The 18,811-nt window shown below is 37.4% G+C and overlaps 1 protein-coding gene across 1 annotated transcript in view; it reads left to right on the forward strand.

The window, feature by feature from the left end:
• Positions 1–18,811, forward strand: part of LOC126184837 (tyrosine-protein kinase transmembrane receptor Ror-like) — a 125,012-nt gene that overhangs the window by 46,723 nt on the left and 59,478 nt on the right. Inside the window, exons 5-6 of the mRNA XM_049927429.1 lie at positions 13,510–13,743; positions 13,825–13,967. Of these exons, the coding sequence (XP_049783386.1) occupies positions 13,510–13,743; positions 13,825–13,967 (377 nt within the window). The remainder of the gene's footprint in view (positions 1–13,509; positions 13,744–13,824; positions 13,968–18,811) is intronic.

Genomic DNA, 18,811 nt, shown 5'->3' on the forward strand with positions numbered 1-18,811 from the left:
TGGTTGCCATGAGGTCTGTCTACTTGGTTTCAGACAAAGCACCAACTATGTGTGGGTTTCTTCGTGAGCCTGTGAGAACAGAAGCAAGTTGCCTTTATAAAGTCTCAATAGCTTTGCAATCTATGCATATGCAGCACAAACAATATTATGTACAGAGACACAGAAGGTGTAATATGAAAGAGGGTTCAATCACGCATCTAATGATACAGAGATGTCGTCCGTGTGTTTTATATAAATGATATTACAGAGACAGATATATTTGCTTATAATGTATGCACTTGATAATTTATAAATTTTATGTGATCACACCACTAAAGAGGTTGAGCAATCAAATTGTTGCTCTTGCTGAGCCCCATCGATGAGTTTATCATATGGTCCATAACTCTGATAATAAAGATGAGAGAATCAATTTAATTTGGAAATTAATTAAATTCAGCAAAACTTGCATACAAAGACAGATACACTGAAAACATGGCAGTATGTATTGTCAGTGAATACTAGTAACTACATAATTATTGAGACTGTAATATTATTATTATTATTTATTATCCATTTGTGTTGTTTAAAGTTAAATGTACATAGTTTTTTTCTGTAGTTTGAATTTCATCAAAGGTACATAAATTCTGAATACAGCAATGAAAAGAAGAGACAAAATCTGATGAAAACGATATGCCATCTGTAATTGTAAAATAAATAACAAAGATGCCAAGAACATAAATAGTTTGTGACATTGAAAGCTCAAATTGTGTATAATTAAACTCTGATTTACAAGCAAACTGTGGTTTTTAGAAAATATTATGAGATATGTTTTTGAAGTAGAGTTTTAAATGCAGCTAGTGGCATGATTGCAATTTCAATTAACTATATGTATAAAAAATTGTGAATTTATGCTGGTGATCAAATGAGGGACCTACGCAACGTCACTGGGTGCACTTCACGTGAGTGGGGGATCCGGAGAGGGGTGATTGAGACTTTAAAAGGTCTGCAGCCAGGTTCCTCGTGGTCTCTCTGGCTGTCTCAGCCTTGTGGGTTGGCAGTCAGAGTTTGGAAGTTGGAGACGATTGGTTTTAGCAATGGTATAGTAGCGACTTAGGTGTTTTAAAATACTTCCCGTGTGGACTCTGATGTATTTTGTGCAATATCTCAACTTAGTTTCTGGCACAGTCGCAGGACTTCAGTTATTTGGTCCCAATTTGTACTCTGATAATTGTGCTGTGTGCCGCAACAGTTAGAGGAAAATGTTTTATTTTTTATTTTTTACTTATTTACTTATTTTTTTTTTTTATTTTTTTAAAAGCTGTGAACACAACCTGGTGTTTTCCAGCTAGCTTACTAAACTTATGGTGTGTTGTTATCCACCACTGAGGGCTCAAGTCATATCATTTATCACTACACAATATAGCATTGCAGTAGCCAGCCACATTGTTTGTCCATAATTCCTTATGCATTTTAAATTAAGGTATCTGGTGTTTTGTTCCCCTCACAGCAATTTACACTGTGCTGTTAGATCTGACACTAATGACAGTCTTAGAAATTGTGATATATTATGGAAAAACAGTCAAATATTTGTGACAACCAAGATTATGAACTACTAGGTCCTACACTATGACCTCGAAAATCGCAACATTTTTCAGAAAAAAGCATGATTCGATTGAAGTGATTCTCATTATTTGTCATATACTATCATGTGATTGGATAAGAGCAATGACAGTGAGTTTCCAACAGTAGTGTGCAACAAATGAGCCACAGACCCTGTTTGTGCACTTAAACCACTTTCTGTGTTATTTATTTTATGTGGTCATTCCACTTTTAATTGCCTCCAGATGGTTACTCCTAGTTTTTTTATGGTGGTTACTGTTTCTGGAGATTTGTCACCTGTAGTGTAATTTAACAGCAGTGGGTCTCTCTACCTATTTGTGTACAGTGTCACTTATTTATATTCAGGGTCAGTCCCTGCTACACATATTGATCCTCTGCAGGTCGTCTTGCATTTCACTACTGTCCCTCGACATTGCAACCTTCATATAGATACAGTATTTCTTAAATTGTGTTTTCAGATCTCTCAAAGGTTCTGTGAAACTATCATAAAAAAACACACAAAAAACCTGTACAAATTTTTAAAAGAACTACAGCTAACCATCACTTACATTTACTACTTTAGATTTTCAGTATAACTGTGATAGCGACAGTGAATAAGGATGTTTCTCCTGTTGGACTAGTGGCCAATTTTCCTGCCCAGTCCGAACAAGTGCAGAGGGCTGGGTGTTGGGAGCTCCAGTGTTAGATGGGCAATGGAGCCACTCAGAGATTTGGAGGATGATTTTCCAATGGCTATTGATTGCTATGGGTGCAACTGGCTGCAAATTGTGGCTCGTGTCAGCATGAATAATGCTGCTGCTTGGGTTCTGAGGTCGTCCTTGCTTCCTTTCAGCAGTTGGCTCATAAGTTTGAGGAACACCCCTTGGTATCAGTGATGAATGCCTGCTGAAATCAAAGCTAGATCCACCACAATATTCTCGGAGAATGTTTGTGCTTGTAAATTCAAAATATAAAAGTTTAATATGATATTTCTAAACTGCAGGAGCATCCATAGTAAGGTCCCAGAATTAGTATTGCTTATTAAAGGTAATAATGCCCAGATAATATTAGGAACAGAAAGTTGGTTGCAACTAGAAGTGAATAGAAACAAGATTAAAAATACAGATTGAAATATATATCACAAGGGTAGCTCAAGTAATTGCAATATTGCAGTAAAGAATTCAGTAATAACTAGTGAGTTGTCATGGATTCCTAGTGTGAAATAAACTTGGTGAAGTTAAGCATCAGAAGTTGGTCAAACACTGTAATTGAATGCTTTTATAGACCACCTGCCTCAGGAGCTGTGATGGCACACTGCATTATAGAGACCTTGAAGAATGTTGTTAACAAGTTTCTTGATCACACTATTTTGATAGGGGGAGGCTTCAGTTGGTCAGGTATAAACTGGGAGACTTATGTGATCGTAATTGATGTCAGATACAGGGATTTGTGTGACATTATGTGGGCCTGAAGACTTTGGTGAGCAAGTCCAAGCAGAACTCGGGACACAACAATGCATTCAGAGGTCCATGCCAAAGTATATCTCGGGCCATGCCACCTATTGCCAAAAAATGGGACTGGTTTCATATGAGAACAATGTGTTGACTTCTTGCTATCTGTTCCTTGACAGGTGCTGCCCTCTGTTCTTCTGTAGAAGCTGTAGCAAACATAAGAGCTATGCTCGTGGCTGACTCAGCCACTATGTGTGTGTGCATTGTCATGAGATTCATGTGTGTACTTGTTAGTTTTGACACGTCCTGTATCTGATTCAAATATGTCACATCTGTTGACTGAGTAAGAAATTTTAGAAATTCTAAAGGAAAAATTGAATGAGTCTGGATTGAAAGGAGAAATATCTGAGTGGGAACAGTCTGAAGAAATTGGTGAAGGACTCTTCTACAAAGATATAGCACTAGCTCAAGAGATTGTTCGTAGTGCAATTATTAGCAATAGACTTGTAGGACGATACCTTTCTTATAAAATTCCTACAACTGAGATGAATCAGCATCTAACAAGGGTTTGCAAGATTTCTTTGGATGAGATGACACAGTCTACTGGTAAAGTAAGCAGGGAAGATACAAGCTGGCATTGCCCTGATTGCAGTATACTTGTCTGCATGTTAGAATGTTTGACTTTTACAGACAAAAGCCAGTTACATGTGAAATTGATCAAGAACTCAACCTGCACTTTTTTTGGAAGGATAGTTAGATTTTCTATCATTATTGTTGTAAAATTTGTGATCTGTCACAGAACTGAAATAAAGTGAAAAATAAACTTTAAAGTTTGATATTTTTTAAATTACGTATTGCCCTTTAAGATGTTTCTAACAAAGCTGTGGCAGTAATATTTTAAATAATGGCATAATGGCTGGTTTTCTGGGTCCAAAATTTAAGTGACTTAACTTTAAAGTGTTAACAGGCTTGATCAGAACATTATTATAGAAACATAAATCAACATATCATGTTTCTGGTGTTACCTGTGTGGAACTTTTGTAGATGGAGCTGGATTTATTTGACCATGGAAGCATCAAACCATGGAAAAACATTGGCCTGAAAATGAGAATTCTCTTTTGTAATAGTTTTGTTGATGCTGGCTCCTGTTATGTAGTAGTTCATTGAACTGATTTTAATGAGACACTCTTGTCTTGGTCACTGTCTTTCTTTATTATTGCTCCTGATTATGTGTTTCAATTTAAATGCATCTTCAGATCAAATCTGGGGTAAAGAGTACTAACATTTAAAAGGATGACACAAACTTTTATATAAAAACAATGTTTGGAGTAATTGTGGTGATGTGTAAGTTGATCATTTACCTGATGCATACATAGTATCTAGACAGAGTTTGAAACCTCTTAGTCAACATTAAAAGCCAAATTGTATCTTGCCATGCAGAGAATTACAAAATAAACATGTTTGGCTACCAGGTGGCTGTAGTGAATGGCATATAGCAAATATAATTTCCCACATTAGTTAAAAATGTGAATCAATTATTCCTCTCCTGATACATTCTAATTACAGCATGAACATATAACATTTTAGAGTCATTATACTTGGATTTTACTGTGCATCGAAAATTGTGTGGCTTGAATCATGAAGTGCTGCATTTATGATACTGTTTATTTTATTTTTTATAAAGAAGCAAGACTAATTATTACATACGCAGGCAAAACATATGACTGCAGTATTAATATATGACTATAGCTAGCAGTGTTACATGTATAGAGGAATATGTATAGGTAACTTTATTTTTGTGGCCAGGTGAGGAAAGAAGCATTATATACATCATCTTAGGTGTGCAGATGTGTGATCATATAAAAATGACGACGGTTATAACATTATGGCAGTAATGACAGTAATAACTGAAGACAGTAAAAAACACTGATAACAGTAATGATAGTGAACAACATTGACACTGATGGTACATGACTACCTGTAGGTATTTTTTAAAGTCTAAAATTCTCATGTGAATTCATACGCATTAAATGCAGTTTATATACAGTGAAACAATAATTGATACATAACAGAAAATACATGTAATCATAATTAATCTGTGTAGTTGTTCAACAAAAACATCAATATGATACAGTTTAAGTGTGTTTTTGTTTTCTCTCTGGATCATTTCTTCAAATGCAGTTGTGGACATCATGGTCTTCAAATGAAATTTTGGAACAGACTGATGATATTTTGTAATTTTGGCATATATGACGATATTCCAAATAAGGTTGTAGCACAGTTGAACTGCTTCAATTTAGCACTGGATTCTTGTTCTTTGACAGTGTGCCACCATCAACATGTTAATTGATGAGGCTTTTGGTGATCTTGCAGCCATTTCTCATCTCAATAGCATATTTTCAGACTTTATTTTAATTTCATTTAAATGTAATGGTTGCTGTGCAAGTCACATGGGATTTGTTGTGGATAGCAATTCTGGTATCATGTACCTCACATTACACATTACTATTGCTGTATGGGGGTTGTTTTTGTTAAATAACTAGCCAGATTACTTAATTTTATAGAAACTTCAGATAGATTGTTGTATGTAAGGCATATGAATACACATGAGAATGTGAGACTTTAAAAAATACGTATGAGTGTGTCATGCACCACAACTGTCAATTTTGTTCACTATCATTATTGTTACCAGTGTTGTTACTGTCTTCAGTTATTACTGTCATTATTGCCATTATGTTTATTTCAGTCATTTTCATTTTTTGCGTGAAGGTTGCCTGGAAAGTAATCCACTGCATTTTTTCCCTCAGCCAAAAATGATGCTACGAATGCGAAACATTACATACATATTATTTGAAGTCTCCTGAGTGAGTGCACCAAGTTTCCGCCGCTTCCTACAGATAGCATAAGTGCAGGACAGTTTCAAAATGACATCTGTAGGTGATGTACATTACAAGCACTGTAGGAAAGAAACTGTGGGAGATATTCACAAACACTTGTGCAAAGTCTATGGAGCATCTGCTGTTGACAGAAGTACAGTTCGTTGATGGGCATGGAGGGTGAGGTCATCAGAAGGCAGTTTAGCAGAGCTCCATGATTTGCAGCGGTCAGGGAGACCATAAGGCTGTCACACCTGACATGTTGCAGCAAATTGTTGTTGAATGGCCCATTAAAGGATACCATTTGTGGAAGACATTTTGAGGACAATGAAGAGGTGATTCACACAGTGAGGCACTGGCTCTGCCACCAGGACAAGGATTGGCACTGACACCGACATACATGCCCTTGTTTCGTGCTGGAGGAAGGCTGTAGAACAGGATGGAGTTTACGTGGAAAAATAGGGTTTGTAGGTAAAACACAATTCTTTCATGTGTGTAATTCTCATTATGTTCAATAAATCAGTGAAGAATTGTTGAAGAAAAAAACTGTGGTGCATTACTTTCTGAGCAACCCTCACATGACCCCACATCTAAGATGTCATACATAAGGTTTCTTTCCTCTCCCGGCCTCAAAAATAAAGTTCCCTGTATGTTTTCCTCTATACGTGTAACACTGCTAGCTACAGCATTAATACTGCAGTCACATGGTTTTCTGCACGTGTAACAATTAGTCTTGTTTCTCTATTTAAAAAAGAAAAAGAAAAAGGAAGAATACTGTTGTAAATGCAGCACTTCACGATTCAAGTCGCACATCTTTTGTTGCACAATAATGTCCACTGTAAAAACATTTTTAAAATGTTACATGTTCATGCTGTAATTAGAATATTTAGGGAGGGAATAATTGTTTCACATAAAAAGAAACTATACACTAAACATGTTTACTTCATAATGTGCCATACGGTAAGCATCAATTTGCATTTTGAATTTGGCTAAGATATTTTAAACTCTGCCTAGATACTACATTCCATATGTGATTAACTTATGCATCACCACAATTACTCTAAACATTGTTTTTACATAAAAGTTTGTTCCATCCTTTTAATGTTAGTTCTCAGTACCAGCGATCTGATCTGAAGGTACCGTTAAAGCAGAACGCATGATCAGGAGCAATAATAATAATAATAATAATAATAATAATAATAAAGTACAGTGACCAAGGTGAGTGTATTATTTTCATTTGAATGGTTTTAACCGTTTGCCCCGTGTGACCAATTCTCGAGAACCACACCCAATTCAAGCATTCCAGAAATTATTATGCAGTTTAATACAACCTTTTCTTCTAAAAGTCTTTGCAACGAGTACCTGATATTTTTTTATAGAATTATGTTAATTGGACCTCAGAGTAAATCTGTCATATTTCTGTTGAACAATTCATCTACTAGAGCTTAGCAAAAATCCTGAAAGTTTATAACACACCAATGCAAGCTCAGCAGTGTGGACTGTATTGCTTGCCTTTATGTATGTGAAATTCTCTTCCCTCTTTCCTTTCCTGTAGTAGTTATACTTCTACATTTACTCTTATGTGCTGTAAATTTTTCATTGATTAAATAAGAACAGAAACTTAACAAAATGCAAGATCTAAACTTGATCTACAGGAAATGAAACATATAGAATTACTGAGGGATGACTTTGAGAGGAATGATATTTTGAAGATGGGCTTTTAAGCTGTGAGAGCATAAGGACATAGCACTTATTGGTTGTAACAAGCTCCATGCTGAAACTACTACAAGTTTCTCCTAGACCAGATGTGCAGTGTAGTCCACAAAGCATGTTGGAAGGGTAGTGTATAAGTAGATGGCAAGCTTGTACTTCAGGTGTGTAAACACTACCAAAGTGTGGGGAAGTGGTTAGCATGGAAGCTATACTTACGAAATTCTTGGCTTCAAATTTGCCTATTTTTCTTAAAGCACCGAATACATGCCTGTGTTGTTATTGTCTCCATTGTGGATGCAACTTAATGAATGTGGTTGTTAGGCTCTCACCTGCTATAACTCGAAGGAAGAATTGTGAATCACTGAGCATGGTTCACTGTCATTCACACAGACATAAGTTAAGAAATCTTCAGAACCATGAAACAATATGACAATAATGGATAATGTGTGAACTGAAAGGTGCCCTAGTAATATTATGTCGTCTTACACATATATACCAATACAAAGTGTACCAGAAAACTCCTGTGGGTCACGTGTGGCTCCTATTGTGCAGTATCCCAAGCCATCCAGTATTGCTTGTTGTAATGTCTCCACTCCCCACAATTGTCTCTGTGAAAATGTGTTTGGGAAGGCGGTGTTTGGCTGAGCGGTAAGAGACCAGATCTGTATTGTAAGAGTCGTAGGTCTGACTCCACCCAGCAGCAAATGGTTTTGTGCTCCTGCTTCAAAATCCGGTAAACTGACAAGAGACTTGCACAAAAAAAAAAATTAACTGATGTGATGAAGCCCTATGTGCAAGAGAACTGATAAGTTATTTTCAGCCAGTTGTCCAGGTACTTTTGATCACTTAGTGTATATTTGTGGATTTGTTTGTCCTCCCTACGAGTCACGTAGGGAGGACATACAAATCCACAAATATACACTACGTGATCAAAAGTATCTGGACAACTGGCTGAAAATAACTTATCAGTTCGTGGCGCCCTCCATCGGTTATGCTGGAATTCAGTATGGTGTTGGCCCCCTCTTAGCCTTGATGACAGCTTTCACTCTCGCAGGCATACGTTCATTCAGATGCTGGAATGTTTCTTTGGGAATGGCAGCCCATTCTTCACGGAGTGCTGCACTGACGAGAGGTCGGTCAGTGAGGCCTGGCTCGAAGTTCGCATTCCAAAACTTAATAAATGTGTTCTATAAGATTCAGGTCAGGATTCTGTGCAAGCCAGTCCATTACAGGAATGTTATTGTTGTATAACCAATCGGCCACAGGCCATGTGTTATGAACAGGTGCTCAATCATGTTGAAAGATGCAATCACCATCGCAATTGCCATCCCCGAAATGCTCTTCAACAGAGGGAAGCAAGAGGGTGCTTAAAACATCAGTGTAGGCCTGTGCTGTGATAGTGCCACACAAAACAACAAGGGGTGCAAGCCCCCTCCATGAAAAACACAACCAAACCATAACACCATCGCCTCTGAATTTTACTGTTGGCACTACACATGCTGGCAGATGACATTCACTGGGCATTTGTCATACCCACACCCTGCCATCGGATTGCCACATTGTGTACCGTTATTCGTCACTCCACACAACATTTTTCTATTGTTCAATCATCCAATGTTTACACTCCTCACGCCAAGCGAGGCGTCGTTTGGCATTTACCTGCATGACGTGCAGCTTATGAGCAGCCGCTTGACCATGAAATCCATGTTTTCTCACCTTCCACCTAACTGTCATAGTACTTGCAGTGGATCCTGATGCAGTTTGGAATTTCTGTGTGATGGTCTGGATAGATGTCTGCGTATTACACATTACAACACTCCCCTACTGTTGGCCTGTATGGTTTTGTACTGTACGTGTCCCTTCATGTTTCCACTTCACTATCACACCAGAAACAGTGGACCAAGGGATGATTAGGAGTGTGGAAATCCCCATATGACTCAAGTGATACCCAATCACCTGACTATGTTCGAAGTCCGTGAGTTACGCGGAGTGCCCCATTCTGCTCTCTCACAATGTCTAATGGCTACTGAGGTCACTGATAAGGAGTACCTGGCAGTAGGTGGCAGCACAATACACCTAATACGAAAAACGTATGGTTTTGTGGGTGTCCGGATACTTTTGATCACATAGTGTATGATTGACTGTTCCAAGATGATGAGTTGACAATGTGCAGTATCAACGTAATTCCCCCCAAATGTATGCCACTAGTGCAACCCTGCAATGTATACTTTTATCATGAGGTAAAAAATGTCAAAACTGCACTTACCTCATCGAGAAAGAAGAAGAAATCACTTCCCGAGTACCTTGCATTAAACTACATTCCATTGTACATCACCAGCTATCCTTGCACGTATTCAGCAACATGCTGCGTTACACGTGGTTCGCTCCTGGACTGTGTTATGAAAGAAGCTGTTTTCAGAATGTCAATCAAGTTTGTTTTTGTACGAGACATTAAAAAAAACCATGTCACTGCAAAAAGGCGATGTTTATAATGTGCACAAGAGGCAGTCAAAATTATTGCTTACCCTGTTTTTTTGATGAATATCACCCCAGTACATGTAACTGATCAATTGCAAAAAAATGGAAGTATCGATTTACATACATGACGTTCCTGTGTACGCGTTAACTACAATCCCTTTTTAACTGTTTGCAGCCCTGCATTTCATCCTATGCCTATACTTTTTGTGCTAGTTGAAATTAATAAAATAACATATATGATATTGCGGTTAATTGTAATGTCAGTAGTGTACGCATTGTCAAGGAGCACAGAAATATTTCCCACCGGGCGGAGTCGAACCTGTGACCCTTTTAATGAGAATCTGATCTCTTACCACTGAGTCAAACACCACTTCCTGAACATAGTGTCACAGGGACAGTTTATGGGGTGCACATGGCAATAGATCTGTATCAAAATTCTTTTTATTTCCTAAACACTTGGCCGTCTATGGAGCATATTCTTTCATTAATTTCCCTGATCACTGTTTCAACCATCCAAGGTTCTGTGTGTAATCTCGAGGTAGTCTTATTTCTTAGATTGCAGCAATGTTTACATTGTACTTCTCTAATTCATCTTGTATTCTTCACATATGCCCAAGTTTCCACAGACTCTCTGCACTCCACATACTGATTCCGAAGTATATTTTTCATTTACCATGTTGTCATAGAGGGTTGTTTCATAAATCATCCTGATACGTGAACAAGAGATTTGTAACAATTTGTTTCTGTATGAGAGGGTTATTAGCCCTAAGCACAACCCCCAGCTGTGGGGCCCAGGTACTATTTTGTCAGGGTTATCATACCATAGATGAGAAAAAATGAAAAAGAAGTAATTAAAGATAGCAGGAGACTGTGAGTTACTTATTTCACCCATTGGAATTTTTACAAAATTCAACCCAAAGTGAAGAGTTCTTCAATGATGATTGCCCTCAGACAACTTTTCTACAGTGCACAAAATTGTTTAATTGTACAGGCCAATGATGGAAGAACTTTTTTGCTGAAAATACCTTATTCTTATGTTTTTTAGAGTGGTAAATCCAAATATGATACTTAAACTGTATCACCCACCATTTCTTCACATTTTACAGTTAAATTTATTAAATTAAACGATTTTTTAATGAATTTAAGTTTTTATATAGTTAAAATAATGTAAAAAGGTGGTGTAATGAACCTAACCTTACTTTCCCCTTTCCTGTGCATGTGCTCAGTACAATGTATAAACTCTGCTGACAGTTTTTGTTATATTTGTGGTAAATTTTTTGATTAAAAAAACACCAAAGAAACATTACAGACTTTGTGAAAAAGGTTTATTTATCATACTTTGTATCTAAACTTGGTGATCAAGATAAATCTTGGGTGCCGCATAAGGTATGTTATGTGTATGTTGAAGATCTGAGAAAATGGTCCAAAAAGGAGAAAAAGGCCTTTAGATTTGCTGTTGCTATGATATAGAGGGAGCCAAGAAATCATTCTGATGATTGCTACTTTTACAGTGTTGATATTACTGGTCATAATTTGAAAAACAAGAAGGTAATAAGCTACACCAATCTTCCGTCCGCCACCCAACTAGTAGGGCATGGTGTAGATTTGCCAGTTCCTGAAACAACAGGCGATTTAAATTCTATTCCAACAGAAGTATTTTCTGATGTACAGTGTGATTTAGATGAACTAGATGATGAATTCCATTGCAATACAGAAAGTCTAGAGCCCAGATTGTTTACTCAGGCTGAGCTTAACGATTTGATTAGGGATCTGGGCTTAATGAAAGAAAAAGTTGAATTGCTTGGCTCTAGATTAAAAGAAAAAAACTTATTGACAATTTTCCAAATTTTTTCAAGGTGATTTAGTGTACTGCTCAGACATTCCTGGTCTGATGAACAAGTTTGGTATTGAATACAAAAAGGAAAACTGGAGGCTGTTTATTGATTGATTCAAAACTAGTTTAAAGGCTGTTTTATTACACAGTGGTAACATGTATGCATCTATACCTGCTGGACATTCTGTACATATGAAAGAAAGCTATGAAAACCTAGAAATAGTGCTAAATAAAATAGGCTATTCTGCTCGTGGTTGGATGATATGTGGCGATCTAAAAGTAATGTGCATGCTCCTTGCTCAGCAAGGTGGGTGTACCAAATTTCCATGTTTCTTGTGCGAAACGGACAGTAGGGCTAGGGATCAACACTGGTGCAGAAAGAACTGGCCTGTGAGGGAGTCTAAAACTTGGTGAGAAGAACATTCTATGCGAAAACCTTGTACATCCAAAAAACATACTCTTACCACCTCTACATATGAAGTTAGGTGTAATGAAACAGTTTGTAAAGGCTGTGCCTAAAGATGGACCGTGTTTGAAGTATCTCTGCCAAATGTTTCCACATCTTTCAAAAGCTAAACTAAAAGAAGGCGTCTTTGTCAGACCTGACATTAGAAAATTGATGTTTGATGTTAACTTTGAATCCACAATGACCTTAAATGAGACAGAAGCATGGGTATCATTCAAGGAAGTCGTTACAAAGTTCATAGGATGTGAAGAAGACCCAGAATATGTTTCTATTATAGTTACAATGTTAAATAAGTTTAAAACTTCAGGATGTTTAATGAGTCTGAAAGTTCACTTTTTGAACAGTCACCTTGATTACTTCCTGGACAATATGAGAGATGTTAGTGAGGAACAAGGAGTGTGTTTTCACCTGGACATTAAAGTTATGGAAAAATGCTGCCAATGCCACTGGAACACCAACACGATGGGGGACTACTGTTGGTCACTTCACCGAGAAGTTCAGCAAGCGACTCATCAAAGAAAAAGCTACACAAGAAGCTTCAAAGAGAAAAGAAAAAGAAAATACAAACCAATTCCAGCTGACAAGTGAAACCTCTATTAACACACATCATTATTTTAAGTACCTTAATGTAAATACAAACCGTGCTTATGTTGTAACAAAGCATTTCATTAATTTCCCCATTTACCGTATAGCATAAGATTTTTATACTATATAATAAAAAGCATATTGCTTGAGAACTATGGGTGATACAAAAAAAAACCAAAGCTAGATTTGGATTCAGCCCCAAACAATCTGTAAAGATCAGCTATCAAGGTAAAAAAAGTTAAAATTTTTTTTTTTTTTTTTTCGTTGGTCTGTGTTATTTGTATCTCTTCGAATTTCCTGTCATTTTGTGATTTACGTTCTTCTGTTGACTGGGTTATCAGTCATTTTCATTGTTGCATTGTTTAAAGAAACAAAATTATTATCACCAAAATGTAAACTGTAGCTCAGATAAGTATAGATTAATGTTTTGTTGTTAAAACTTTGAAAGAATTCTTTAAGCTTGTGATTTCCTTAGCTTTTCATGTGAATTGAGTGCTGATGCGTATTTGGTTAATTTTCAATTTTTAGGTGAAACCTGCTATTGGGGTCGTGGCGAGTCATATCGAGGAGTAGCGGAGACCACCTCTATAGGTCGTTGCTCATTGTGGAGTCATCAGTTCAGTTATAAATCTTCTGATCATCCAGAAATAGGTGGTGGGCACAATTATTGCAGAAATCCTGGTGGGGTGGAACCCAAACCTTGGTGCTTCATTGTTAATGATGAACAGTTTAGAAAAGAGCCATGTGATATTCCTCAATGCGGTATGCTGCTTCTCTTTACTGTTATGAGATATTACCAAACTTTCTTGAAACTGTTGTTTAATTCATTGATTTTTCTTGCAGTGCAAAGCTTGTGGCTATACATAACCATAGCTTCAGTTGCATTTGTCATCATCATCATAGCATTTTTGCTGTATTGTTTCTGTCTCCGTCAGTCGCCAAGATCCAATACAAATCAAAATTTCAATGAACCGCAAGGTATTAAGGTAAATATGTTTTATATAATTAATGTATTTTTGTGTATGAATGCATTATTAAAAACATTTATGAGAGCAAAATAGATAAATTATGGTTTTCAGTGCTGTTTAACAAATTATCAAAGACTTTCTTTCTCTCGCAGTAGTTGTAGGAATTTTGTTTAGTAGTAGTAGTAGTAGTAGTAGTAGTAGTAGTAGTAGTCCACAAATAAACTGAAACAAAGAAATTGTAACTGCACATTGTACATTTTCCCTACCTTTGTTGATTTGTGACATGCTAACTGTAGTGTTAAGTATTATACCCTGTAGTAAAACACTGTTTGGCAACTTGCTGAGAGGTCAGTCTAACAGTACGTGTTCACAGTGATAAACTGTGCCTTATGATAGTCAAGGGTTTTGCCCCTTGCATATGCTGTTGCTGTATGCTACTGAAAACGTAGTACCTGCAACTACTTAACCTGTAATTTAAAATAATTGAAATTTAGGCTTGTGGCTGAATTGACTTCAGGCGATAAACAATGAGTCAATCTTCAGTACGATAAATTATTCAGTCAAAACAAAACAGTTAACTACTGCTAGTGAGTAATTAATTGTGGGGCCATTGGATATTAATCGAAATTTTGACTGCATGTTTTAAGTCCAAAGTAGCATCACACAATCCAGATTCTAAGTTCAGAACATAACAGATTTTTTTTTAAAATTCTTCCAGTCCTAAAACTCAAAATGAACTATATAACTCTCTCTTTGTGAAAGTGTGTAAATCTGTTCAACAATGATTGGCTAACACTTATTAACTGCTGCTCTGACTGACACAGCATTTTCGTTGAAAGCTACCAATACCATTCTCACCATATGCCATGGCCACTTACCCTTGCATCTCACCAGTAAGTGATTTCTGTTTCATCATTCAAACTAAACAAGCTACATTTAATGGAAACACATCAAAATGAATATGCTGATGTGCCATTCAATACAGTAGCAATAACATAAGTCTTATCATAACAGGTATTCTACTGGCTGTTTAAATTAACAATAGATTGACATACAATATGATATTCTGAAAAGATTTTGAACTACATTGTATGTGGTGCACTCAGAATTTTCTGATTCACACTGTTTGCCTGTAATTAAGATAATTAGCATAAAGTTCCCAAAGCTAGTAATTATGTGAAAAACATATAAGTATGTATACCTAAAGCTGTATTAATATTAACGTTATTGGATAGATAAAAAATATCTGCTCACCAAGCACTAGCAGGAGAACACACATATAAAAGGTATTAAAGTTTGTAAGCTTTCAGAACCAGTGGCTTCTTCATCTGGCAGGAGGTTTGAAGGGGAAGGAAAGGGAGTGAAGGAAAAGGACTGATGAGGTTTGGGAAAAGTCACCCAGAACCCCGGGTCACCACTCTTCATTCACCTCAAACCGTCTGCCAGAAGAAATTACACCTGGATCTGAAAGCTTGCAAACTGTAATACCTTTGTAAGTGTGGTCTCTTGCCGCTGCTTGGTGAGCAGATTTTTTTATCTATCAAATTACATGATATTTTCAAAAATTAATTATTTTTGTTGCTATATTAGCCTGTGTGGTCATCATTCCTTCTTATGTAGCCCTCTTGTAAGTCTTGTAAGTCTTTGTTGTCATCTATCTCATTAAAAGTGTCACCTGTTTTCTACCTAATGTGCTAGTCCATTTGTACCACCTGCATTAACAAACATGTCGCCCCTAACCCTTATTATTAAGGTGTACTAATTCTATAACATCCATGTTGTTATTTGTCTTTGGAGCCTGTCCGTAATTAGCTGAGAGTTAATGGCTTAGTTCATTAGGAGTATATTATGTGTGATTACTAATTAAGACATTATAGTACAGTCTTAAAGTGTTTATTAATGGTTCTGGCAACAGTTGCAGTTACTTATTAGGTGACTAGTTTTGAACCCTTACAGGTTCATTTTCAAGCCAGACCCACTAAGGTTTTATTGACAATGCCTGATCTTAATAATAAGCATTGAGTGGCAACACATGCTCTATAAATGTTAGCAGGATGAATGCCTCAATCCACACATGCCAGTTACCAAGCCAAAATTAAGTTTGATTTTGACTTGGTAACAGTCATGTGTGGATGTGGCATTCATCCCGCTAACATTTATAGAGCATGTGTCGCCACTCAATATTTATTATTACGATCAGGCACTGTCAATACAACCTCAGAGGGTCAGGCTTGAAAACGAACCTGTAAGGGTTCAAAACTAGTCGCCTAATAAATAACTGCAGCTGTTGCCAGAACCATTAATAAACACTGTAAGGAATTTAAATCAAGTTGCTGTTCCCTGTCAACAAAATGTTGAAAGTGAAGAATAGTGCAGTCTCTCCACACCATTTGACAGCACTTCACTCTACAGGGTGATTCAGGAGGAATGTCACATAATTTGTGAGGTGATACTTTGTGTGAAAATAAAGTGAAAAAGTCGTGTGAAGATATGTCAATTTTCAATCGTTATGGAACCGGAGTGGGTGGAAGACTACACACATCCATGAGAGGATATGAAGACAAGTCTGAAAATTACATACCAAAATGCTGTGTAGGCTCTATGGTGAACAGAATAATGGTGGGTCAGATGACTGATCCATCCTACAAGAGGTATGGGGGTTGTCTGGCAGGTGGCAGCACTTTGACGACATACTGTGGAAACAGCTGCAAGCACACCCAGTGTGCAGTCATAGATTGGGTCAGTAAGCAATCATGAGGTCATGTGCATGTCGTGCTTGAGTGGTGCTTAATTAAGTCAGTTGTGTCTGTGAATGCCAACATGCTGCATGTGTTCACCCATGCAGACTATGCAGACATGTTGTTTGTGTGTGGGTACTGTAATGACAGTGCCTGTGCGGCTTTGGAAAAATATCAGAGATATTTCCTTAATCGATGAACCCCCAGTGTCAGGGTATTTCCCAGGGTGTTTCAAACATTATTTGAATCTGGAATACTAGCCAGTTTACGCGTAATGTCAAACCGTGAGGCCATCCAGTCAATCGAGGAAAAGGATGACATTGCAATGTACAATGGAGTCCCAACACCAGTACATGGCACATCAGCCATCAGCTTGATATCCCACAAATGTGAGGCTGGTGCAAGGGGTTGTATTCATTCCACATGCAGCGCGTGCAACATCTGCATCCAGGTGACTCAGTAAGCAGACGACAAGTGTGTGAATGGTCGGCTGTACACAGTCACTTTATTTACATTTAGTTCAATAAACCCCCCCCCCCCCCACCCTCAATCAATCAAACTAACTTTGTTTACAGGTGAGGCTACATTTACATGCAACACTCTCATGAGCACCCACAATTCTCATACATGGCCAATGGATAACCCACATTACACTAGGGAAACATGATTCCAAGTTAGGTTCTCAGTGAGCGTCTGGTGTGGTATGGTTGATGACGTGGTAATAGGACCTGTGTTTGTGCCAAATCACATGACAGCTAATAGAAGCCGCCCCCCTTGCATTTTTGGAAGATGTGACTTTAAAGCAGCAATGGAAAATGTACCTGCAACATGATGGATCATAAATTCACTGTAGCAGACATGATCCCAGTCTCTGAATAACACGTTTCCTCAACTGTGCATTGGCTGTAGCGGACCCATTAACTATCCAGCCAGATCACCTGACCTAACTCCATTTGACTTCTGTATATGGGACTAGTTACAGGGGGATGTGTATGCTATGAAGGTGCATACACATGAAAACTTGTCACTCACATCACAGATGCTGTTGCCTGCATTGAAGCCTGCCGAGATGATGTTCAGTAGCAACATAACATACCCTCCAGTACGTTGATAAGTGCATTGAGATGGATGGTGGACTTTTTGAACACCTCTTGTAGGATAGATCAGTCATCTGTCTCACCATTACTGGTATTCTGTCCACCTACATAGCATTTTGGTAATTAATATTCACACTTGTCTTCATTATCATGTGTGGATGTGTCTAATGCTCACCCTGCACCAGTCCCATAGTGATCGAAAATCAGACCTACGTTCATAGGGTGTTTTAGGTTTGATTCGCATGTAGAATCACCTCTTAAACTATGTGACGTTCCCCCTGATTCACCCAGTATATATATGTCTTTCTTGGAAGTTACAAATTTTCTAGTAAATCAACTTTTTGTGAATATTAAAACAAGAATAGCTCCTAAAGTTTGCATTGGACTGATAAGTATGATTATATTGGCTGCCAAGGGAAATTTGTAACTAGATTGATGATTTCTTGGTAAGGGGGACATAGCACATTATCTTGAATTGAGAGTCATTGACAAATGTAGACATAATTATGTAAGTGTCCCAAGGAAATGTGTTTGGACCCTTGCATTACATCTTGTATATTAATGACCTTGCAGACAGTATTAAAAGTAACCTCAGAATTTTCACAGAAGTACTGTCTGGAAAAGCTGTATGAATATTTAATAAGCTCTTAAAAACATTTCAAAGCGGCTGAAAGGTTGGTAATTTGCTTTAAATCTTCATAAATGTAAAATTGTGCACATCACAAAATGGAAAACGTGAAATCCTATGAATACAGTATCAGAGAGTCACAGCTGGAATTGATCAACTTGTACAAATACTTCGGTGTGACACTTAATAGGGATATAGAATGGAATAATCACATCGGCCCGGTTGTAGGTAAAGCAGGTGGCAGACTTCAGTTTTTTGATAGATTACTAGGGTAACGCAATCAATCCGCAAAGGAGATCACTTACAAATAACTCGTGCGACCCATCTTAGAATATTGCCCAAGTTTGTGGGACCCACAGCAAGTAGAACTAACAGGGGATGTTGAATGTATGCAGAGAA

Source organism: Schistocerca cancellata, chromosome 4 (genome assembly GCF_023864275.1).
Source record: "Schistocerca cancellata isolate TAMUIC-IGC-003103 chromosome 4, iqSchCanc2.1, whole genome shotgun sequence".
NCBI classification, from domain to species: Eukaryota; Metazoa; Arthropoda; class Insecta; order Orthoptera; family Acrididae; genus Schistocerca; species Schistocerca cancellata.